This window comes from Hippoglossus stenolepis, chromosome 8 (genome assembly GCF_022539355.2).
Source record: "Hippoglossus stenolepis isolate QCI-W04-F060 chromosome 8, HSTE1.2, whole genome shotgun sequence".
NCBI classification, from domain to species: domain Eukaryota; kingdom Metazoa; phylum Chordata; class Actinopteri; order Pleuronectiformes; family Pleuronectidae; genus Hippoglossus; species Hippoglossus stenolepis.
In genome coordinates, this window is record NC_061490.1 from 23,654,195 (window position 1) to 23,678,992 (window position 24,798).

Here is a 24,798-nt window from a genome sequence, read left to right on the forward strand (position 1 = left end):
TCACATGGTTCAAAGTTTAAAAAATAAAAACTCATTAATCTCAATCTGCTTTTCTTGCAGCACATAAGTTTATTAAACTTAGTTTTATTAAAAGAAACTCATGAAGTGATTTGATCTGATTCTCACCCGTTAACCCCTCTTGTGTTTTTTTGGTTTTGCAGAGTTGCAATATCCTCACTGACCACTAGGGGCGCTGCTGCAAATCGACTGCGGCTGACGACGGCAACGCTGCGTCAAAACAAAACACTTTTCTTCGACCCCAGATGAGAAACTTCTAAAGGTCAAAAGGTCAAAAACATGTTGCAATGAAAACTTTATTGTTAAAGCATATTGAAGATAAGAGCAGAAAAATGTCTTATGATTTCCATCAGCTACACTTTGTTCTCTTTCTTCCTCTTCTTCTCTCCGACAGCAGAAGTCGACTCGCACCACAAAGGAAGAAGTCGATGCTCATTTGAAATGGTTGTAACAGTTCGGAGAAGGTACGATACCTGAGGATTTCACTTCTTTTCCCCTGAAATCAACCATTAATTAGCAATAAACAATTTCTCCTCACTATCTAATTGGCGTCACATTTGTCAAGATACAGTTAAAGAGGCTGCTTAATTAATTAAACATGAAATAGCACCTTCTCTGAGTGTTTGAGAATACAGATGTAACACACACACACACACACACACACACACACACACACACACACCAACACCTCCACCTCCACCTCCACCCTCTAAAAAAAAATCCAGCACCAGGTTTAATAAGATTTGTTCTCTTTATCACTTTAATTAGCACCTCCCTCCTGTCCCCTTTGCAAATGAGGGGAAGGTGAGGGGGTTCGGGATTCGAGGACTTAAAATGCACACAGCTAACGAGTTATTCATACCCTGCACAGCTGTTAAGGCAGTTAAACCTCTTCCTCCCCTCCGTGCGCCCTCCTCCCTCTCGTGGAGCAGGGGAAGGTGGCGGAGGCCTCGCGACGCCTCCATTACCCTGGCGGAGAAGGGCTCGGATTCAAAAAAATAGGCCTCACGCCATTCACCTGCGACAGGGGAGGAAGATTTACGATGATTTCCAAGTTATCGGATCTTTCCTGGAAGCTACGAGCATTTTAACGCGGCTCGGTCCTGCAGGCCGTCGTTACGTCAGCAGGCGAGAAGCCGCCTGACTTCTGTAGAGCCGCCGCCGCTCCTCAGAGCACATTTCTATGCATGCTGTACACTTGCTGCGCTCCACTATTGCCCATCTGTCACTGTGCAATTATGATCAGAGGGAAGAAGTGCCTGAATGAAGTATCCGCACCTCAGCCCCCATGCAGATTGGTCGACTTCTCCAGGATCAGCGTCACCGCGACTCCCGTCTTCAAACACCGGCACAGATGCGAGCGCGCTTTACCCTAAATCCACCGCGTTAAGTTCAGTAAGGTTCAAATATTGCAGAGGTCCTTCTTGGTTTAGGGACATTTAGCTAAATCAAGGAAGGATTCTTCACCAACTCGTGTGGGGAATTTTACTGGAAAGGTCTCGGTTTGAAAAGAGCTTGTGGAAAAGTCAAAAACTGCTAAATTCCGTGAAAAAGCTCAGAGCTTGAATCAGGATATGGTTAAAAAAAACAAGCTGAATATAATAAATGTTATTCAGGCTGATAAGTGGCACTTTGACGCAGCCTGAAAATCTGTGATGCAACTTTCCCTGTCGAGTCTGTTTTGGTCAATGCATGAGTGGAACCATTGTGACGAGTGGCGCCTGCTGAGTGGTGTTGTTCATCCACGAGTTATTGCTTTAAAATGAAAGTGCTAAGACAGGTTTGGAAAAGGAAAATGGGTTCAATTAGTGCTTCAGATAACAAGAGGCCACTTCAGTTAAATTCCTAGGAAATGAACAACAGGCCGCAGACTCAATAACTAGAGATGAGATCATTTTCACCGTGATTTTCTGTTTGCAGGCGGCACAGTTATTTATAACTTCTCACCACCAGACAAAGGAAGCAGCAGAACAAACATGTATTAATATTTTAACTCCTATATCTTTAACGTTGGACTGATTTTCTAGTTTGGTTTAGTTCATCTCACACAACATAAATACAAAATACATAATTTAAATCAGAACGGCTTAAACACACAACCAAGTATAACAGAAAAATTGAAATACAAAAAATAGAAAATCTTCAATACTTGTTAAATATTTGTACAAAGGAAAAAACTGGACATATATGGTGTGAATAACAGAATCTAATAAAGGTCATTTTTAATAGCAAATAAAATGTTTAAATAATAATGTTTTATGTGAGCAATGACAGAGAGAAATCCAACAAATAATAAAATAACATTAATACGTTTTTTCGTTCAACGATATTTAACAGAAAACTGACCAAGAGATGTTTTATACAAACGTAGGTGAAGAATATTATCTGTTCTAGTTTGATTTTTTATTCTTGCTTTGGAAAACTTCACTGCTTTGTAGTGAAATGCATTTTTAGTTTTATTGTCCATTCTTTAATAATCTTATTTATGTGTTGAATATCTGCAGAAGGTTTCTTTTATCAAACGATTTGAACATTTCTCCACAAAACGACACAAACACTCAAACTTTTTCTCTGTGTTTTAGCTCCAGACGACGTTTCAGCTCATCTCTACTCACGACTATGTGCTTATGAAAGCAAATAAACTAAAAAAGCCAACAGGCATTCAATGTGTTTCTCTGTTTACCTCAAACGTGATTGGTCAAAGCAGAAACAGAAACCAGAAGTCAACAGATTCTGCATCTTTACACGTAGATTCTGCTCCTGGAGATTAGATGTGTGGTGTCTAGTGAGCACATGTGGGCTGGAGGCGTTTTGGGACACGTCACTTGACACTGAACAGAAAACTCCTTCCTCTTGACGATGTCAAAAGGTGAATCTGTGTCTTTGAGCTCACGGTCAGGTGAGAGGAGGCTGTTTGAAGATGACTCAGCTTCAGCAGATCCATTCGTCCGTTCCACAACATTCAGCTGCAGATTTACGTTGAAGTGTAAACAAGAGGTGGAAGGTCTGAGCTGCGTGGAGCCGCGGGCGTGTTGTTGTGTCTGAAGCCAAACTTCAGACAAAAAGCTGTTATGTCTGAGAGCGAGCAGCGAAGTGAGAGCGGCGTCCAGAGGTGACGGCCTCCAACACAAACACAGGACCCGGAATGTCACACGTCACCGCTGAGGCCGTTTGAAACCGACCACGGACTCCAACTCCACAAACTCCTCACCAGACTGGAACCAACCAGATTCAAAAGTGTAGGGAATCTTAATGAAAATTAGAATTTATTAATAAAATCAGTCAGACAAGGGTGTATGTGCCATTCCAGAAATGAGCATAAATATTCATGTGAGCGAGATGCTGCTGAATGAACGTGATCAGAAGGACGGTTTGAATCCCTCCTGAGTTGGTTCATGTTTAATCTTGTCTCCTCAAAACCGGAAGGCAAAGAGCAGGAGAGGAGGCAACTCCGTGATTAATGTTATTAATTTCCACACCTCTAACCTTCAGTTTCCGCTTCTCCACATCCGGAGGTTGAGGAAAATGTTTGGTTCTCGGCGAGCGGCTCCGCAGACGAGCGAGGGAGAGAAGGAAGAAGTTTCTGATTCACGTTGGGTCCCGTGGAGATTGCTATCATTAGAATAACTTTATTAGGCTTTCTGCTGCATTTCCTGTTTGATTTACTGCGCAGTCCCGGGGGCTCATGGGTAGGCACCGAGGACTCGACTGCACGAGGCCGACCTGCCGATGTTGTGCCGCGGCAACCTGAGTGTGAACGTCCCTATTAATCTGCAGCTAAACGCGGCAGAAACAAGTTGCTGCCCAGTAAATCTGACGCAGGCCTGTAAAAGCTCCACGTGCACAAAACTGGTGCGTTTGCAGGGAGACGAGGCGAACATTCGTGGCACTGCATTGTGGGTAAAAAAATGTGTCTCACATGAGGTGTTGGATAAACGTCTAATGGCTGGTGTGTGATTGCAAACAAAGCGAATGAGTTCATCGAGTTAATTTCAAATCAAATCAAATTCAGGCTTTTTATCTCAATTTGGAAACAGAAATTTGTCCCGACGAGGACGAGATGTTTGACTTGGTTTTTTCTCGGATCGTTTCATGTCACGTCCTCTTCCCGCGGATCTCATCGGCTGCCAGCAATACAATTACACGTCCTCATGATGCTGTAAGATTGTCAGGATTTTTTTTTTTTGGGGGTTGTTGGGAAACTAATTGTCGAACGTTGCGGCTCCAGCATCACATGCGACGGATTAGGTGACGGGAGGAAACGAGGAGGGGGACGGAGCCGGTGGTTCAAACCATCAGGGAGACGCCTCAGACACGTTTTACTGATGTACGACACAAACTGAGAGGGAACAACACGACGCTTCCACTTAATCTGCATTCACCCAAACTCCTGTTTCCTTCCAGTCGTCTGTGAAGTGTTAATGTGCTCGGTTGATTGACGTCTTCGTGCCTCTGGGGGGGTTGTGTTCGCAGGAGCGTGAGTACGTTCTTTAACTGTGTCCGTCCTGCACAAGTGCAAAGATAAAAACTTCCACCGATAATAAATCTTTAAAGTTCGACTGAGTTATTTCCTCAGATTCAAATCGTCACCTGTTTCTGTCACTGTGGAGCAGGACTGAAGTTCTCCCCTGAGGACATATTTTTTAATCCTTTATTTGACACGTTTACTTTACAGACAAAGATTTTACAGAACAAACATGATAATAAAATATGATGCACTGTTTATTATACAAACATTATATTTTAATTCTGAGAGACTCATCGGAGGAACAGACTTTTGTGCTTGGGCCCCGACAGGAAGTCGATCATCTTGGGGGGGGTCAGGCGTCCACAGTAGAGGGGGTGAAATTATTGCTTTAAATACTGATGCATCAATTTGTATTTAATACTTTATGCACATTCTTTCTGAGCTTCTGTGTAACTTTGAATTCAGGACTTCAGGTATTTTTCAAAGTGAAAGTGCTGCTATTTAGTTTTATGAATATGAGGCAAAATCCCCTTAAAACATTTGTTCACTTCAAATATCACTTGTTTTTATTTATATAAATTCCACATCTGATTATTTTTCAGCTTTCTACTGGGGGCGACCTCTGACTGGGTTTGAACTGGAGTTCGACCGGTTTCTCAGTGGATCAGTAAAAATGCAACATGATCATTTCCCAGACACGAGGGGATCAGCGTTAATGTTCGATGTTTTTTTATTTTACAGAATTGATCAATGCAGAAGAGATGTGCATTTGTTTAAAATCTTTTTTCTAATTCAACCTCGTTATATTTGCGTTTTTCTTTCTAGTTATTTCTAATAAAGTTTATAGTTGAACAATAAAATATCAAGCCTGGATTACATTTCCTTGTCATAAGGGTTTGATAATAACATAGAAATCATTAAAATCTCTATAAATCAGTATTGGAATTTGTTTTCCTCACTTATATCAGCATCGTTATGAGTCAGTCTGTAGTTTGAACCCCAGTAACTCAGTGACCCTGCCCCTCAGTCAGTTACGTTGCCATGACATTTATCGTTTCTCCAAATATCCCCAGTAAAACCAGCACGACGAGACGCCGGCTCCAGTTCGAGAGCTTTCTGGGAAACTTGTCTTATGTAGCCTGCTAATTTCTTAAATAAGCCACAGCATGAGAAGCCCCGGGTGAGAGTCAGTGATTCATCAGTCACCATTCTTCTTGTGATTATCATTTCTATTTTCACATCTGGGAAAGTCTTTGATGTGTGTGTGTGTGTGTGTGTGTGTGTTTGTGTGTGTGTACGTGTGTGTGTGTGTCTGTCAGCACAGAACTGCAGCTCCCATGGTCGTGAACCTTTTCAACCTGAGATCCACTTCAATGAAGCGTCTGCTGAAAACATTTCTGTGCTGACGGTGGTTTTTTTCATTTTCTTTATCCACTTTTGAAGATATTTAACTTGATTAATGAGTTTAAAACTTTTTTTTACAAGTTTCTCCTCCACCCAGAAATCCCCCTTTAGTGACCTCAGAGATCCAGAAATGTTCGCCACGTGTTGAAAACTGGAAAACACTATTAATAACTAAGAATCATTAAATTCAAACAAGCTGCACCAAGTTACACACGCTCACGGATCAATTCCCTAAAAGGAAGCAAGAAGGTTCCTGGTTCTAATCCCAGTTTGGCCGAGGCCTGTCTGTGTGGGTCTTCTCTGGGTTCTCAGCCGTCTTCCAACCATCGAGACTGGAGTTAGATTGATTAGACTCTAAATCCACTGTAGGTGTGAGTGTGTAAGTTTGTTTTGACTCTGTGATACAATGGTGATCTGTCCAGGATGAACTCCGCCTCCTGCCCAAGGTCAAAGGTTAGGCCCCCCCCTCCCGCAGTCCTCGAAGAATAAGCGGTAAAGATAATATCTCGCAATATTAAAGAAAGTTGAGTTGCTTTTGTGCAACTTGATCCCAAACACAAAGGAACAGAGGTGAACTGCACTTTTTTAATCCTTTTTTAATATTTGTTATTGTTGCCTTCACCTCGATTTCTCACTTTAATGTCAGAGTCAGAAAATAACGAAGCGTAACGTTGCCTCTCTACTTCCTGGAGTAGTTCAGTTATCTCGCCTCTCCACCTTTAACCAACACGTCTGTAGAATCTGTTTTTTCTTTTCCTCTGAACACACACACTGTTACACTCTGGCTTTTTTATTCATGGAAAAAAAGAAGAATATAGCAGAACATGAAGGAAACGCCGGCCGAGACTGGCACATTTGTCAGGGTGTTAACAGGTGAAGGGTAATTTCCTAAAGGTGCAGACCCCCCCCCCGCCCCCCCGGCCTCACCTGCGGTTCACAGTGAGGTCGGGACACCTGCGCCGCTCGCTACCTCTTTCAACTCCCTGCAGACGGCTGCGTTACTCCAGGTGTTCACACCCCAAACATTTCTTTATTTCAGGTTTTTTCACAGGTGCTTCAGATACACTCAGCAGGAGAAGTGAAGATGCAGAAGAAGAGCCCGGGCACAGTCGCTCTGAGACGACGAGGCACGAACAGAAACTTCAAAAATCTTCCACGGTGAGCTGCTGCTGCACAAACTTCAAATATATTTACAGTAATAAACAATCAATGATTCATAAGATGTGATATTTACAGTTATTACAAATAACGTGTTCAGCGGAATGAGTCTGGAGCCGGAATCTCAGCAGTGGGGTTTTTAAAACAATTTACATTGCTCCATGTTTTTTGTTTTTTTTTCTTGTTTCCAGAGGAGGAGGAGGAGGAGGAGAAAAAAAAAGGAAAAAAGCCTCTGGTGTCAAAAGAGTCTGGTCAAGTTAATGCCAAGAAAATCTGTGGTACAATACAAACAGTTTAATTGTGTAATCAACAATCAATAACCACTTCTAGTTAGAACATTTCTGAAGAGAGGGAACCGAGAAACACTTATAAAACAGTCAGTCGTAACAAAATAACCGGTGTTCTCATCGAAATCAACTCATAAAAAAAGAAACACTTTTATACAGGATATTTATACAGGAATAGTTTTTTTTTTTTTTTTTTTGAATTGGATTGTTAACCAAAGGAAGACACATCGCAGACATTGATTTTTCACACAGATTGCATATGTTTTTCTCTCTAAGGTGTTCTATAGGTTAGTCATTTTACCTAAGCTTATTTGCATGATAGTAAAAATTGCATACAACATTAAATCGTGAAGCTTGTAGCATAAGTTGCTCGACATACAGCACTTTTTATAGGCAACCTTTAAAGCACATTTCTCCATTTAAAACGTTTAAGACACTTTTTGTTTTTACTGCCCATCGAAATTACATTTATAAATAGAAAAGAAAAGAAAAACTTATAAAATAATAAAAATGAAAGATCGGTGGAGTTTTTAAAAAAAAAAAAGCGCTACGGGAACATAAAAACTTGAATTCTTTAAAAAACAAAAAAGAAAAGTAATTACATCAGAAACACTGCATCAACTGCAAATAAATAATGTCGGACAACATAAAACATGGTGGAATTCACATTTTCTAACTGTGTGTGGAAATTCAGAAAGTTACAGTGACAAAGGTTTTGCAAAATAATCTAACATCGGCAGTGCCGTATAGTACAAGGCATTTGTTGGCATAGTTTCTTTAAGACTGTATTTTTTTTACAGTTACAATATATGTTTATATATATATTTATATATATATATATATATTTATATTTCCTCCCTAACAAATAATACGTAAAGACTGAGCTGTTCTCGGAGACGCACCAGGGCGGGGTGGGCTCCCATTCTCAGAACAGCCGATCTGCCAGCAGGCTCCAGACTGGTTACCATTAAGGCCTTGTCAACCACTTGGTCCTCAATTTCATTTGCTTTTTTCTTATTTATTTTTTTTAAATCCAGTTAAACATCACGTACGTAAACACCTATCAAAGTCCTGGCACGACTTTTTTCTTTTTAAATATAATAATAATAATAATAATAATAATAATCAGTAGCTCAAAAAAGATAAAGTAAGTCAGTGTAAAACAACAGACATAGAGTGCAGTCAGCAAATATCCACGGCAACATACTTAGAATATTTTTTTGTGCAGATTATTTAAATGATGCATCAGTCTTTACAGTGAATATTACAAGTTTTACAAAATCCAAAAAGTAGTACTTGAATCTGAAATGGGTTTTCCAGTGTGTCTGTGGGTCTGTAACTGATACAGTATAAACACTCCTCGTACAGTCTGTGCGCTGTACTGATTAAAAAACACTACTCTCTTTATTTGCAGTGTGGTGGTTCAGTGTCGGCCGGAGCGTTCAGCACAGTCAGTCTGTGTGTGCACAGGGAAACTCTCAGTGGACGTTCAGACAGGGGGAGGGAGGGGAGGGGGAGGAGTCCTACTCCTTGGCCTCGTGCTCGTGCTCGCACTGAGCCTCGGCGCCTCGGCCCAGCTGCTCCTCGATCTTGATGGAGAAGATGGTGTTGTTGGTCTGCGTGCCCTCCTCCAGCTCGTTCATCAGCTCGCCGCTCTCCCGGAAGTCCGTCAGCTCCTCCTCGAAGGCCGGGCTGCTGCTGCTGCTGCTGCTGTTGGTGTTGGTGGTGGCCGCCGTGCTGTTGTGGTTGTTACCGGGCTCCTTGGGCGCCTTGGCCGGGTGATTGACGTAGAAGCGCTGGTTCTGGAAGAACTTGATGATGGTGAGCTTGGGCAGGTCGAGCTGGGCCGACAGCGTGTGGATGGCCTCCTCGTCCGGGTACAGGCCCACGTCCTGGATGAAGCTCTGCAGGATGCCCAGAGCCTCCAGGGAGATCTTCCCGCCGCCGGTGCGGGACTTGATGCCCCCTCCGCGGCCGCACTCGTCCTCCATCTCGGCCGGAGAGGCTGTGGAGGGCTGGCGAGGCGGCAACCGGGGACCGGCGTTGGGCTGCAGGTGCTGCAAAGGCTGCTGGGACAACAGGGGCTGGCAGGGGTGCTGGAGAGACAGGGAGGCCTGGTGCTGCTGCTGTGGCTGGAGCGACTGAGCCTGCAGTGGGAAAAAGGGAGGAGAGGCGGGGATGTTATCAGCAAACACTTATCTGCGCCTTAATAAGGCCTTTCATTAAAATCAATTGAGTTGTGAGGGAGAACGGACCGGCTGTGTGGTTGAAGGAATGTTCCATGTAATATCTCATTGAATGTAATCAGCTCTGCAGATATGTTTTTCTTCCCTTTTTTGGTGGTGGGAGATTGTGTCTCTCATTGTGGGTGCAGAGGCTTCAGCAACACACTCGTGGTCACACACACACACACACACAAAGTCCAACAACACAATCAGCCCCGCACACACAGTGGGAATTCACAGGGAAACTGGCCTCTCTATTATAGCCTCGGCTGCTTATCAGGCTCTATTGCCCGCCAGTGATAAACAAGCTCCCTGTGCACAATTCACGTAGCGATGGAACCGGCTGATTTGCCGCAGTGCGAGAATGCTATCGATGGCTTTCACTGGGCCGTCACAATCCCGTTAGTGTAAACACATGACACATTACTCGTAAAATGTCTCATTGTGTGGCTGGAGAGGGAAGCGAGTGGGCAACTCGCGCTCCCTATTGACCCGGCGAAATGGGTGCTCTTTTTTATTTTTTCACTCCTGAGTCAGACCCTGTGGAAGAGGTGTTTCGTAATGAAGTTTTGCAAAGCAGCACTTTGCAGGGACTCTGTTCGCCAGCTGCATAAATGCACCCAGAGATGTGATTTTACAGTAGCAATATACCGAGCTATGATCGTTGTTGTTGAGCAAATGAGAGCTAATTTGGCTAATGTATCGTGTTATTGAGGGACGGGCACAAAATATTTAAACCATCGTCTCTTATGGACGATGTAAAACTGCGACATTAAACCTGAAATAATCCCATTTTATCAATCTCGCACTATTTCTGTTTGCACGTGAAGTACAAACAACATTTCCCCCCCCTTTTTTCCATATCTGCTGCTGAAACTGATTTGCGAGAGAAATCCTATTACCTTATTTATATCTTCATATCTTTATAATGGCAGCCTTTGTGAAACACCGGCCATGTATCCAAGTAACGAAACAACTCATCAACCACCTCGGCTGCGGCTCAGACTTTTAATAGAAGTATTATTGTGCTTCATTAAGATATTTCGACCGTTAACGGAGCCCGTGTGTTATTTCCTCTTCATCTGCCAGATGTCTCTTATAAAGCAGCTTTATTAAATAAGTTCAGCCTAATGATACGGTTCACTGGGAAGTGGAACTTTTTAAGTGTTGCTTTGTTTCAAATTAACAAGAGTTCATAAAAATTCCCAAGTGTTGCTTATTACAAATTCCAGGGAAAATTTGTAAAGATTAAATGAACGGAGGGGAAAATTATGTCTTTGTTTCCGATTCAGAGGAAAATAAGAGAATATGCACAGCTACAATAAGCAGAGTTTAATCGGTGGAGTGTTTGTTTGTGTCTCACTTGCTCCCTGAACACATGAACTCATGTGGAATCTCATCCATCTATTCACTGATCATTCTCACAACCGGTCAAAGAATCATTTAGTTTGTTAAATAATTATAAATATCGAGAAAATATTGAGAAAAACTGATCAGAACTCAAATTTCCTCAAATAAGAAAAGCAGCAAAAATTGATGATCTTAATAGTTGCAAATGATTTTTCTCTAAATTAACTGATTGATAAACTTATCACCGGTGAAACTGTGCAGATGTATTTTCATGTACGTGTGTTTCCCACATGAAGATCAACATGTGTGAAAGATAATATTTAGGAAACCTGTGTAATTTGAACAGTATTTAATTGTATTTGTCTTGTTTTTTGTGTTTTACTATAAATAAATCCAGTATTGAATGATGATATGATAATTACATACATCAATATTAGGTTTAAAGTTAGTTTCCTCATGAAAAACCTGAAGCTTTGAGCTCAGTGTCTCAGTGTCTCAGTGTCAGTGGCCTCGCCCTCCTCACCTGTAGCTGGTCACTGGAAATGTGCATCAGGTGCGACGGCCGCTCGTTGTGGTGCTGCTGCTGCCCGGCGCTGCTCTCCTGCTCGTAGATGGCGTCGCGCTCGACCTGCGACAGGCTCAGGAAGCGGCGGATCATGGAGAGGTTCTCCCAGAGCGTCCGGTTCTCCGGGGACGGGTCCTCCTTCCAGCGGAGCAGCTCACAGAGCCAGCCCTGAGCGAGGGATGAGAGAGAGAGAGCAGCTCGGTTAAACACGGTCTTTACACTCCAATATGTGTACAGGTCATTATGATGAATTGTTGTTCTTTCAACAGGGTTAAAACCAATTGTAGGCCCAAGAATATGGAAACTGGTTCATGAAGTAAACCTGAGATTATTCATACAAAAATCACAATATTCAGTAATTATTGTGATTATTAAACCTGCTTCTAAAAGAGGCCGAGATGGAAACGTCCACTGACACTTTTCAAGTGATTCGAGTCGTTTTAACATGAAAGAAAAATCATCATTTTACAAAAAACACTTTCCAGGGCTGAGAGAAATGAAACTGTAATAACAAGACGTCTTATTATTTCACAACGGCTGCACCTGCAGTTAGTGTGAGTTTTTTTTTCTGCCGCAGCTGCAGATGAAGCCGTGAATTAGCCAAGGTCAAGCGACACAGCGAGAAGGAGGGATTCAACGTGACGAGAGACACACGCTCGCATATTGAGCAGCACCCTTGGGAGGCGGCGAGTGACTCCCATGTTTGAAACGCTCCAGCAGAGGGCCATGAAAGACAGAGCTGAGGAAGAGGAGAGGAAAACTACAATCTGAAATGTTTTATTTGATAAATACGGAGCGTGCACGACGAGGGTGACCTTGATTCAGTGTGAGGCGCGTCACTGAGAGTGCGGCATGAAAGACGGAATGAACTTCACTTGTAGTTTTATATGTTTATGTGTCACGCTGAGTTACAAACATTTTCTTTGAGGGGAGATATGATCAAGATTTTGTTCTTCAAAGTAACAAAACCAAAGCAAATTGCATTCAGATGAATGATGGGTTCATCGTCGTGAGTTTCTCTGTGTAAAGAAAACGTCTCTGATGTTAATGCGGCGCCGCTCGTAACAGTTATAATCACTGTGATCATTTTAAACGTCATTTTGCATTTATTTAACTGATATTTCAATGTGTGGAGATATTTGTAAGAAGAATAAAATTGAAAAGTTGGTGGATTAATCAAAATTAGTCGATAAACAAATCATTTTTTAGAATTGTACTATTTATTTGACTGATTGTGTAATTTATTATTATTATTACTATTGTATTTTGGGTTTTTAAAAAGCTGCTCAGACAAAAACATCGATCTGCAGCATCACCTCGAGTTTTAAGAAATTGTACAATTCCCTTTTCACTATTTTCTATCATGATAAAGACACAAACAATAATAAACAGATGAATAAATACTGAAAACGGTCATTATTTGCAGCCCTGCATTCAAACTACATGCTTTTATTCTCTCATTTCTCTACTTCTTAGTGCTTTTGTCTTCTCAGAGTTCAGCCTCAGGTTCCTGGTTGAGATCAGGACGTGGGATCAGGTTCAGATTAGAGTGAAATTCAAGGTTGCAGATGAGAGAACTAAAAAAGACGAGTTAAGCGTGTTAAGATTCTCCAAATCAACCGCTCCGTTCATACATCATTCTCCTTTTTTTCAAAATAAACACAATGTTCCCACAGTGCTTGGGTGGTCTGTAATTACCAATCATGAGCTAATTAAACTTTTATCACGGGCCTGATTGGAAAAAATAGTCACATGACAATGTAGTTGGAAAACATAAAAATTGGTGTAATGTGCGATATTAAAAACACAAACAGCTTGTCCCAACTTTAAATAGAATATTGATTTTGTGATTGTGTGACGGTCTTAACTGTGGAATATAAAAGTTAAACGGGAGCTCAACAGGCTGCAGCTGCCGCCGTCCGCCGTCGACAACCCAGATCCACGAGACCGTGGATGTTTGTCTGGTGAATTTTCGGTCTCGGCTCTTTGGAATAAACACGGAAAAATAAAATATCTCCCAAATATCAGTGAATCAAACGTGTGTTTGTGTTTGTTCACTGAGCCGAGTGATAAACCGAGGAGTCACGACGGCACAGACAGAAGGGCTCTGCAGGGGTTGAGTGATGTGGTCACCCAGGCTGAGACGTGACAAACCAAACCTCAGCAGGCGAGTGTGTGTGTGTGTGTGTGTGTGTGAGTGTGTGAGAGAGAGAGTGGAGGGAAACAACACACTGTAGAGTTGTGTGGAAGAGCGAGGAGGAGGAGGAGGAGGTGGGAAGAATCTGTGGTGAAGCTACAACAAAGCTGTAAAGGGACAAGAGTGGATGAAGAAGGAGGGAGTGACTGGGGAGTGTAGCCGGCGTGGAGAAAACGCAGCGTCAAAGAGAAGCAGTGAGGTGAGAGTGTGTGTGTGTGTGTGTGTGTGTGCGTGTGTGTGTGTGTGTGTGTGTGTGTGTGTGTGTGTGTGTCAGAGGGCTACTCGCTCAGCCGGGTACTCCATCCTGGCAGAGTGACAGAGCGGCGCTGTAATCTCCCGGCCAGTGCGCGGCAGCACCTTTCATTTCCACAGGATTACACCGCGCTGCTGGTCCGCACACAGACACACACGCATGCACACACACAGAGGGCAGAGCCACGTCGCCACACTGCATGCAAGAGATAACTCAGCAGTTTGGTTGTCCCCTGTTCCAACTCCTCCCATAAGCCACATCAAACCCAGGAGGGGTTTTGGAGAGGGAGCCGAGAGGTGGTGGGGGAAGAGAGGGAGACATAAAGAGAGGGAGGAGAGGGAAAGAGGGAGAGAGAGAGAGAGGGAGGAGAGAGGGAAGAGGGGGCCGTAAAGCTAGCGAGCTTGCATGCCCACCTTGTTCCTTTGCCACGTTTATTGTTGCGTTTTTAATTTGCATGCAGAGGGATTTGGATGGCGCTCTAGTTGGGCTGTCTGTGGTTTCAGCTGATTCGGTAGTGAGGGAGAACACACACACACACACACACACAGACACACAAGACAAAACACAAACAGACGCACACAAACCACCCCACACCATCTTGTCAAAGCCAGGGAAACAGTACCCCGGCCCAACGATGGAGTAATCCAACTCAAACACTCCCCAAACCAGCAGGATTAAACCCAAAGTAGCAGAGCCAGTCAAACAAAGGCACGACGTGAACTCCATTCCAATGCCAGGAAGTCCATTTGATGAAATAAAGTACAGAGAGTTTATTAGTTCACGAGTGTGAACGTTTGTTTGTGCGGCTTTTTTTACTTCGCGGCGCGTTGTTTGATCGCTTCGGCAGCTTTCGAGGCGACGACGAGCTTCAACGGAGGAACATGTTAGCATTTCAGTGTGTCGAGCAGCAGTGAGCGCTGCTCCTGCCCGGCACCGTGGCCATTGGACAGTCAGCATTTTCCACGGCAGCTTCAAGAGCTTTGTTTGTGTTTGTCTAATTGCATTGCTTCCACAGGACAGCCAGTGAAAGCAGGGGGACGGACGGGACAGAGAGGTGAGAGACAAAGATGGTGAGAAAACAGGAAGACAAAGAGGAATCTGACTCCAGTTTAAAAGTTTGCATTCAACTTGTTTCTCCCACTAACTCGAAGCTGTGTGAAGTTTATCTAAAAAGTTGAACATTCCCTCAGTGTGGTGACTCCACCGCACTGTTGTGATTCTGTTTCCCCTCTTCGACTTGTTTAATGTGATTTGTTGAGCCTCTCCACCGCGGCGGACAAGCACCGACCCACCGCTCTTGATTGGATCACGGACGTCGCTGCCCCGGCTGCTAAAGTGTTCCAACACAGTCCGGGAAACAAAAAAAATAAAAATCTAGGGCCCTTCAATCCAGTGTGCTCTGCGTTTTGTTGAAGATCATTAAGGGCCCTCTATAAATAAACAGAACAGGTAGTTCAGAACAGGCCATTACGGACTCAGTGTGTTTCACAGCAACACCACCCCCGTTCTGTCAAGAAACTGTCTCGAGCCGCAGGAACCAGACGACTGATTCAAGATCAGCCCGAGTCTGACGAGTTGGATGATTATCACTTAGAGGAAAAACCTACACTCCTGCTAGAAAACAGTAGATCCTGATATAACAGACTTTCTTTTTAATTAGACATCATGTTTGAGTCTCACACCTCTCATCAGCCCACTCTCCGCTGAACCACAGGCACACGACTCCAGGAAAACAAGCTGAGTTAAAGTAAAACAAGTGTCCAGCAGACGGTTAATGACAGTCTGGTTTAGAACTGGATAAAAGATGCACGTTGGTCGGGAGGCTCGTGTTCCTCTGTGTCCGAAATCACTCCACATATATTTAAATTATGATTTTTAATCAACATTTATTGACTAAAGAATGAATTATATTTGTGGTTATATTTCATAAAATCATTTTGTTCAAAATGGCTTAAAATAACAGCATAAAATGTAGAAATACAACCCTCTAAAAATAAATAACAAGCAAAACAGCTTTTTATTATAAACCCTCAGTCAAGCAACTAATCAATTAATTGTAGAAATAAATAGCAGATCAATTAGAATAATTTCAAACCATGTTTAATTCTCAGACAGGGGTTGGCTGCTTTTTAAGGTGACTTGAAAAAAACCTTGATGGCATGAATGAAGTTGACGATGTTAGAAACTGTGAAGAGTTTATAAAGCACATCTCTACATGTCAGTGTTGTTTACTCAGCAGATCAGCGAATAACATCCTCATGACGCTGCTTAAGAAACCCGGCGAGGCCGTGGACACAAACACAATCAGACCGGAGACCAACTTCTGAACATGCACTGAAGTAAACCCATGTGTTTTATCTGTTTTATCCGGATGCTACACGAATCTCTCAGTCGAAGCCACAGATGCTGCAAACAGGTTCATCGAAGCAATGAGTAGCGACAGGCACAGGATTATCGTGCTATGTTGGCACACACCTGCCACAATATTGCCCAATAATCCGCTGCCTCTGGGTCATTGTTGCTTAATTATTAATTAGTTCTCAAACAACGGGACGAGCAATCAAGAAGCTGCAGCCTTTTCTTGTTTCGCAGCGGACGCAGATCTGACCACAGGCTCCCGGGTCACAAGGTGCCAAATTAAAAGGGTAATAAACTCTTCAGCGGGCCATTGTATGGCGCTGGTATAAATAGCAGCCGGGGTGTTCTGATAAAAATATTTTCCCTCGCAAACACAATAGTTGAATTCATGCGCAAAGATTCACCCGGCTCTGCAGCGCCGGCGCACCGTGGATGTGAGCGCTGCAGTCACAAGCTGCCAATGAGAGCATAGGCCTGCTCTGTCAGAGAACAGCATGGTATTCACCGGCCCCAGCCGCCCACCCGTTCACCCATTCACCGCCAGGCTACAACCGCGGAGAACACCCCCAACATGGAAGCTCGGAGAGACAGTAACGGACGACGGACGGAGAGAGAGAGACAGACAGACAGACGGATGGACGGAGGGATGAGCAGACAGGGAGCTCTGTCACACGGCCGGGGCCAACACCTTCCCTCTAATCTCATTTGCTCGGTATCAGCCCCATCAGGCTGACCTCGGCCACCGCAGAAATTAATAAATAAAGTAAGCCAACAGATGTCCATCAATTTGCCATTTGAGTTTTTTTTTTTTTCTCCTCTCTCTCCCTCTTTCCTCTGTTTACTGAGTGTCCAAACATAACGGCTCAGTTTTCAAAACCCAGAAACAGACGACGAGAGAATATAGAAGAGAATCATTTAGTTAAAGATGACAAGATCAGAAAATGTACAGGAAAAAAAACCCTCCTAGATGAAGAAATGCTTAGTAAGAGGACAGAGCTGCTTCCAGGGGCAGAGAGACAACCCTCTCCTCTGTGTGAACAATGGAGAGAGAACCAGAAGTGGAGGGCGAGACAATGCGTTATTGTCTTTCCTCCTCCTTGAACCTGGCAGCGGCCCAAGCCACTGGCAGACAACGCCATGCAGATAAATGCAGCCGATAACACGGTGCGCCAGAACCTGTTCCTCCTGCCCGAGCGAGACGAACCGGTGGCTGAACGTGCACGCTCACCCCCCCCCCCACACAAGGTAACTCTGCTGTAGATACATTACGCCACGGTGGACGCCCATCTGCCCGACGACGGCCCGAGTCTCGAAATGTTCCTGATGCTCGGGCATATGCAAACCTCTCGGGACAACGAGCAATAACCGACCGCACGACTCAGGGCCAGATTTTTTTTCCTTTTTCAGGGGGACAAGTCTTTATATGCAAACAGAGCAGCTACGAGTGACTGTACAAATTGTCTTTGGCAAAGTATGAAGACAGGGAAAGGGAAATGGGGTCAGCGGCCTAATTGAACTGCGTTGGCCATCGGAAGGACGGCAATTATGTCCCCCGAAAAATAAATAGTGACAAACAAATCGTTCGCTGCTAATGGACCAATCATTACACCACAAAGTCCTGTTTATTTGTCTATTAATGTTTGTATTGACGTGTCTGGATCAGGTCAACAAAGACTCAAACTACCCACAAGCTCTATATGGACAATTAATGAAGAGACAAGCGTTGATGGATTGAGTTCTGGTGGCTCCATCGCTTCTTAATGGTGCAATGTTAAAACCATTGATCATCGTGGCACCACTGGGATCCCTGGATGAATGTGAAAGGTTAAGCTGTGCAGGCGTCACACATCCAAAGCAATCGTGTTTATACTCTTTTCATTCTCCCGAGCGACAGAGGACGATCACGGCACGGACAAGGTTTCCACTGGAAAACGTCTGCTAGCGAGATCTTCACATATACGAATTTGTGTCGGTGCAGGAGAGGAGAAGATTAGGGAACCGTGCATTCGTTATAAACCCAAAGTAATCATGTTTGCTATTCTTTCATTCACTTAGAGCCGCGGTGAGGATGAGGTTTGTGCTGGAAATGGCTTTGCTAGATCACAAAATACTAATTTATCAAGCGTCCCTGAGAAGAAGATTACCGAGCCGCCGTCTTTTTCTTTTTTTTTTACCCAACATGCAATGTGCCCTGACGCTGACGATCATGTCATCAATACACCTTTACTCGGTTCCCTCAACTGTGCAGACTCCTGACATTGTACCTGCTGGACATCGACAGCAGACAGAAACACAACAGACGGAACGAGGACAGAAACAAATATTTCAAATGGTTTTCTGAAGGAAGAAAGAGTTTGTTTCATATAAAGGAAAAATATTTTTTTCTTTTCTGAAAATATACCGCTCTGTTTACACTGTATCTGCGGCTGTTCGCCATACGGTGCTCAAAGACTCGACTTTATTGTTAAGTCACATTTTTTTTATTTACCTCTGAATCATTTTTCATAACCTCGCCATCTGATTCATATTCACACGCCGGTGTCCCGTGCGCTCGCGAGGAGGCAGACTACAAAGCAGACGGATCAAACGGACAATCTTTGTGAGATGACATGTCGGCCCTGCGGAGGTTTTGGATTCACCGCCACGGAAACGGATGAGAACATTTCCAGTTCTCATATAAGTACAAATGGCTCCTCTCTTAAGGAAAAGCTTCTGAGGATTAGAAACCGAGTCATCTAAATCATTTGAAACTCGCCTTTGACAAGTCTTTTTTCTATATTTTTTATTATTATTATTAAATCACGTTGATGTGACTCTGATGTCTTGTCAGAGTGGAGGCTTTCCAGATAGCTGTTGCCAGATTGTGTCACTATCCTCTTTTGTGCGGATGTCAGCGGCTGAGCTTCAGGAGAGAAATTTTGCCAGTCGGAATCATACATTGCCAAACAATTAATCTCTATTCGAGCCGCGACACGGAGAAGTCTTAGCCAAACAGCGAGCGTTTTCTGAAGAGGGGGTCGCGACCTCTGCCGATACAATACGCGAGTCGACAACAATGACAGACTGACGGCTAACACGGCACACATTGTGGAGGCAAGGCATGACTGTGCAGGAAACGGCCCTCTCTGTGTCAGCACTAGCTCCCAGAAACAATACGGACCAGTTTCTGTGTGGCCGTGTACGTCATGGCTGGAGAACCAATAAAGTGCGCGGGGGATTTTTTCCGAGCAACCAAACAGAGGCAGATGGAGCATAAAGAATAACCAAAGGCAAATGACCAGTCCATCTGAAATGGAGCACATTAAACATCTGTGTGGTTACGGGTTTTTTTTTTGCTTCCTCTCTCTGAACCACACGTTTTGTTCTTTTTCAGCAAAGTTCCTCTCTCACACACACAACAGCACAGAACGTGGAAACAACAACACGAGACGGGATGGATCCTTCTGTAAACATGTGTGAATTAAATATCTACAATTAAACAGGAAGATTCATATTTTGTCTCATGAAAAAGGTAAAAATTCACATTAAATATGAATGAATATGGGGGGAAATCGTGTTCCCTGTGTCCAGTTAAGAACTTGAGATCGTGTGTGTGTGCACAAAATGGTTGAAAAGCGACTCACTGACGATGCTACGGCACACACGCCTCTTTGTATTAAATATTAGTACAGTTGAAATTGCACCATAATCTGGTTTCGCCTGGCGGTGGGCTGATATTTGGGGAACCGGCAGCGTCTGCACAGCCACACAGGATGTTCAAACACGGCTCTCCCACCAATAATTCACTTCTTGTTTATAATCTTTTCTGTTCGATACTGCTGAGGCAGATGGAGGATGAATGCACGGAAGACAACAAACACGCCGGAGATGAACTAGAGATAAACAAACGACGGCAGCGAGATTACAAACGCAGAAAGCACCTACATGGAGTCTGATTCCATCAATTATAAGAGCTTGATTGAGATTTAATTCAAAGCTGGGGTTTAATTGCTAATATCAAAGCATAATTAAGCTGATAAATCATGACTGATCTTATTGAATTAGGGATTGAAATAGCGGAGAACCTGCAAATTGTCTATGTCAGCTAAATAAGTGTTCTTAATTGGCCGACAAGTTTGCTTCAGCTACTAATGAAACCCAACAAAATTTTTCATCCCCAAAAAGTGTTTTGAAATAAAAGCCTCAATATTCAGGAGCTGGATCTGTGTCCTGTTCTCCCTGGAAATGTAGCTTCAACCTCAAGTCGAGCGTTTACATGAGTGGACACAACAAAAAAACCTCTGTCTCTGCACGAGGGTGAGAAGGAAGTGAAAGTGTTTTTGTCTTCCACCTCCGTTAACGTGGGGATCGTGACTGAAGGACACGATGGATACAAGTAGAGAGAGAAGAGAATGTGAAAGACAGAGTGAGAGCAAACACTGATCGGAAAACCAAGTGCACACAAGCACCAGCATGAGCACTTGGATGGATCCTAATATCTCCCAGTGCAATTCCCCCTCACTCACACACACACACACACACACACACACACACACACACACACACACACACACACACACACACACACACACACACCCCTGTATGCACACACACTCGCACAGACACACTCGCTCTCTCTCTCTCTCCCAGACTGCATCTGCCGGAGCTAGTGGCTGTAGTTAAATTGAAATATTTCCCGGCGTGTGTCAGAAGCATGCAGAATGGTAATTATGACAGATCTGATTAGGCGGGCCGAGTCGGGCGGCTCCGGGCTGCAGGTGCGACCTTGTGCATTCCTGCGTGTGTAAATAAAATTAATTACAAGCGTAGGGGGCGCGCAGCGCGTGACATCAGCACGCACAGGGGGGACTCCCACGGGGGGCACCCTAATGGAATATTTTCCCCGAGTCTAATAATACAGTTGGTATTGACTTGAGGTAATTAGGGGGATCATTAAAGCGCTTTTCCCGGCGTATTTGCCTGCCTGATCAGATTAGCGAGAATGGGCCTCAGAACAAGCCCTGTGTGGTCTGTCAGGAGGAGTGGAGACAGTGGGAGAGAGTCAGCTAGCTAACATTTGTAGGAAAGGAAACAGCAAAATGCTGCGCCTGTCAGTGGGACACGGACACCACCTGCTAACAAGCGAGCGGAGTGTCACGACGAGTAAGGTTAGGAGACAGATTCACTGAGCGAGGGGCGAGTGAGGGACTCACAAAGTGCTGGTTCAGTAAACTAGTGAACACCTGCTCCACAGCAGAAAAGACGCGCGGTGTAATAATGCAGTGGATGTGACGACAAAGAGACGCGAGTCCTGTCGAGGCAGAATCCGAGTTGGGAGCGCGGGGTGGGAGGCAGGCGAGGAGCAGAGAGTGAGTTGTGCGATTGGAGACAGATGGGGTGAGAGGTGGCATGTAAGGCGTAAGTGAGAGAGATGGCAGGAGAGACACCAAAGTGCTCTGGGCATGCTCAGTGAGACCCCCGAGGAGGAGGAGGGTTCGACGGAGAGAAAAACAGACTGGTGGGAATTCCACTGTCCATTAAACAATAAGAGAAAGGCTCATTTCAGAGGGAGGGGAGGACTTAACTGTTTGCAAGATAATTCATTCGCTAAATTAATTATTCAGACAGCTCGGTCTCCAGTTCAAGAAATTGTGTCTTTAATAATAGAGAGGATCTGGCCTAGCCTGTTTCCCATGGCAACCTAATAACCAAGCAGGCACAGGAGATAAATAAATAAATCAATTAATAAACAGTCATGGCCCCTTTAGATCCCTGAGGGTTGTGATATGCTCGCTCTGATCTGCCTAATTTGAGGGAGAGAGGGTTGTGGGGGAACTGAGAGGCCACAAACAAAACAATGAAGACGTCTCGACGCCGATGAGAGGCGGTGCAAAGATGTTGCAGCACGTGAAAGAAAAAAAGTGTCTGGAAACATCTTCACTTTGTCACAGGGATGCAACTCAACACAATCTGTGCACAACTGTTCGTGCAAAAACACGACTTCTCGTGTGCCGACCGCACACGGCTCCTCGGAAACACACAAACCTCCGTCACCATCTACAGGCGCACCCCCCGAAAGGTCAGCCATCTGCCCCTCTTGTTAGGCAGCCATTGGATGGAGCAGCGTGTGTGTGTGTGTGTGTGTGTGTGTTATTTTGGTCGGGTGGGTTGTGTGTTTAACATCCGAGATTCAAACCCCGACCGTGACACAGACTCCACCTTTAACAGGAGATCTGTCGTTTTTTTTAAGTGAGCGGTTGTTTGTCCGTCACCTTCTCTTCCTCCTCGTGTCGGTGTCCCCACCCACCTCCACCCAGCTCCACCCACTCCCCACCCACTCCCCACCTCTCCATACCAACGAGCCACTCGCTCCACTGCCCCCTCCCGCAGCATCACCACCCCCTACCCCTCCCCTCCAAGGACTGCTGCTCAAGCGGGTGCAGGGTGACAGATGGCATACACCAACCCACCCACCCCCTCCCTGCCCGCCACTCTCCTCCCACCACCACCACCACCACCCCACTGCACCAGCCCCCACCCGGCCCCCGGTGGCGCAGCGGCGGACCAGATCAGTGCCATTCTGTCTCATTAGAGCCTGGCTAATTAGTGTAGCCTCTTCCAGGGGAGAATGAGCGAGTGAGTGAGAGACAGAGAGAGAAGGAGACGTGGGGAGGGAGGGCAGCGGCGGCGGCGGTGGCAGCGGCTGCGTTCTGTACTCTGCTGGTCATTGAGGAGTCGCAGGGCTTTGAGCCCCGCGGTGCGTCGGGCTCCCCGGGTGCTTGTTTTATGACAGCGGGGACTCTGATTCCATCCGCTGTGCCATTCCTCTCAGGAAGTGTCGAGGATGTTTAGACATAGAAGTTGTGTCAAAGGATTGCCCCCGAGCTGCTCCGCCCCCACCCTCGGCTAACCTCCCATCACTCAGCCGAACATTAGCCGCCCTCTCTGCCAGGCTAGCCAACACAGCAAGCCTCCCCCATTAACATGAATGAGAACAAAGCAGGCTAGCTCGCGAGATAGCACTCCAGTCCGACTGAGCCAGTTAATAATGTTGACATCAACGCCGGGCGATCCAGATCAGAGCGCGCACCTCGATGGGCTAAGACGAAAACGGGCCGCTTGGCGAACGCAGCTCCCTTCTGGTGGTGACATCACTGGATCTGAACCAGTGGCGCAGGGTTTGTTTTCTCCCAAGTCTGACATCTCCTGAAGCGACGCAGAGAAGGGAGCTGGAGAATCTGATCAGCTCGAGTCATCGCGGGATGGATCATGAATAATAATTCTGATCTTTAGAGTAAATATATGTGTCGTAGTAAATCAGAAGGGCTGGACTGCGTGGCACAGGATTGCTTCCACAAAAAAAAATGTGTACGTTCAAACTTGAAGTGAATGGCAGCCATTAATCTGATGGAGTTTGGGTTGGAGTCGCTGCTCTACAGTTACGACTGTGGCAGTAAAAGTGTGATTGAAATGCAACATTGAATACGTGAGAGGAGGGGTGGGAGGTGGGGCAGTTAAGGGCTGGCAGAGGCCTGCTGTGGTTACGAGTCCTGAGAGAGGACGGCGTGGCTGCATTCCAGGAACCCCCCAGCACACCGGCAGACACAAACACACACAGTCAAACATCCCTGCACATAAACCTATATTTGATGCACGCAAAACACACATCTATATATAGGACAAACACACACCTAAGCACACACACTCAGTGCAGCACACACCAATCAGTTAACTCCTGTTTACTGCTCCTCCACCCTGGGGACCACTGTGACCTCCGTCAACTCCACGTCTCTCTCTCAGTTCTCCGCCGGTTCTCTCCTTCCTGTCTAAGCCATTTAATCTGTCTCTCTGTGAATGAGGCGAACGTGCAACACACAAACAGCGAAAACGCTACATGGTGTACACACACACCCGAAAACATACGGGACTGATACCAGCGGATCCAGGTCGCCTGATCCCGTGCTTGCGTAAGCGAGCTGGAATGAATGCTGGGAAATCCTAAGCTGAGCTGAAAGAGGCAGAGGTTGAACTGCACAGCGAAGCTGACAGGACGGCAACCAGCCTCCGAGATGAGGCCTCTTCCGCACCCTCCCCCAACAATTATTTTCCCGGACCCCATATGGGCATGCTGCCAGTCCAGCCCATCCTCCATCCTCATCACCAACCACATCCACGCTGCGCTCCCCAGCTCAGTAGCAGCAGTCTCTGCTGGCATGGCGCTCTACCTCAGGCTTGCTGGTTATTTTCTTCCTGCGAGGCTGAAACCCTCCGTGGACCTCGGCTTTTGTCACTTTCAAATATACATTTTTCTTTTCTTCCTTCTAACTATAAGGAGCTCACGGACAATTAACGCTGATTTACTCAACACTCACGAAAATGTCCTTTGACTGAGGTGAATTCTCTGGTCGCGTGAAGCGATCGCCGGTTTAGTGCCGGCACCAGGAACCTTTTTCTGGAACCAGTGAATAAGCAGAAATGAGGAGCTAACCTGAGCTGCAGTATCTGGTGTGTGTGCACCGCAACTACCTCTTTATCT

The 24,798-nt window shown here is 45.1% G+C and overlaps 1 protein-coding gene across 5 annotated transcripts in view; it reads right to left on the bottom strand.

Annotated features, from left to right (window-relative positions):
- Nucleotides 1-6,664: 6,664 nt before the first annotated feature.
- The window catches only part of LOC118114341 (DNA-binding protein SATB1), a 58,998-nt gene continuing 40,864 nt past the window's right edge, over nucleotides 6,665-24,798 (bottom strand). For all 5 annotated transcript variants that reach the window (XM_035164750.2, XM_035164746.2, XM_035164751.2 and 2 more), the window contains exons 12-13: nucleotides 11,434-11,643; nucleotides 6,665-9,482 (exon numbers count right to left, since the gene is read on the bottom strand). In XM_035164750.2, coding sequence (XP_035020641.1) covers nucleotides 8,859-9,482; nucleotides 11,434-11,643 — 834 coding nt within the window. In that variant the 3' untranslated portion in view covers nucleotides 6,665-8,858. The remainder of the gene's footprint in view (nucleotides 9,483-11,433; nucleotides 11,644-24,798) is intronic.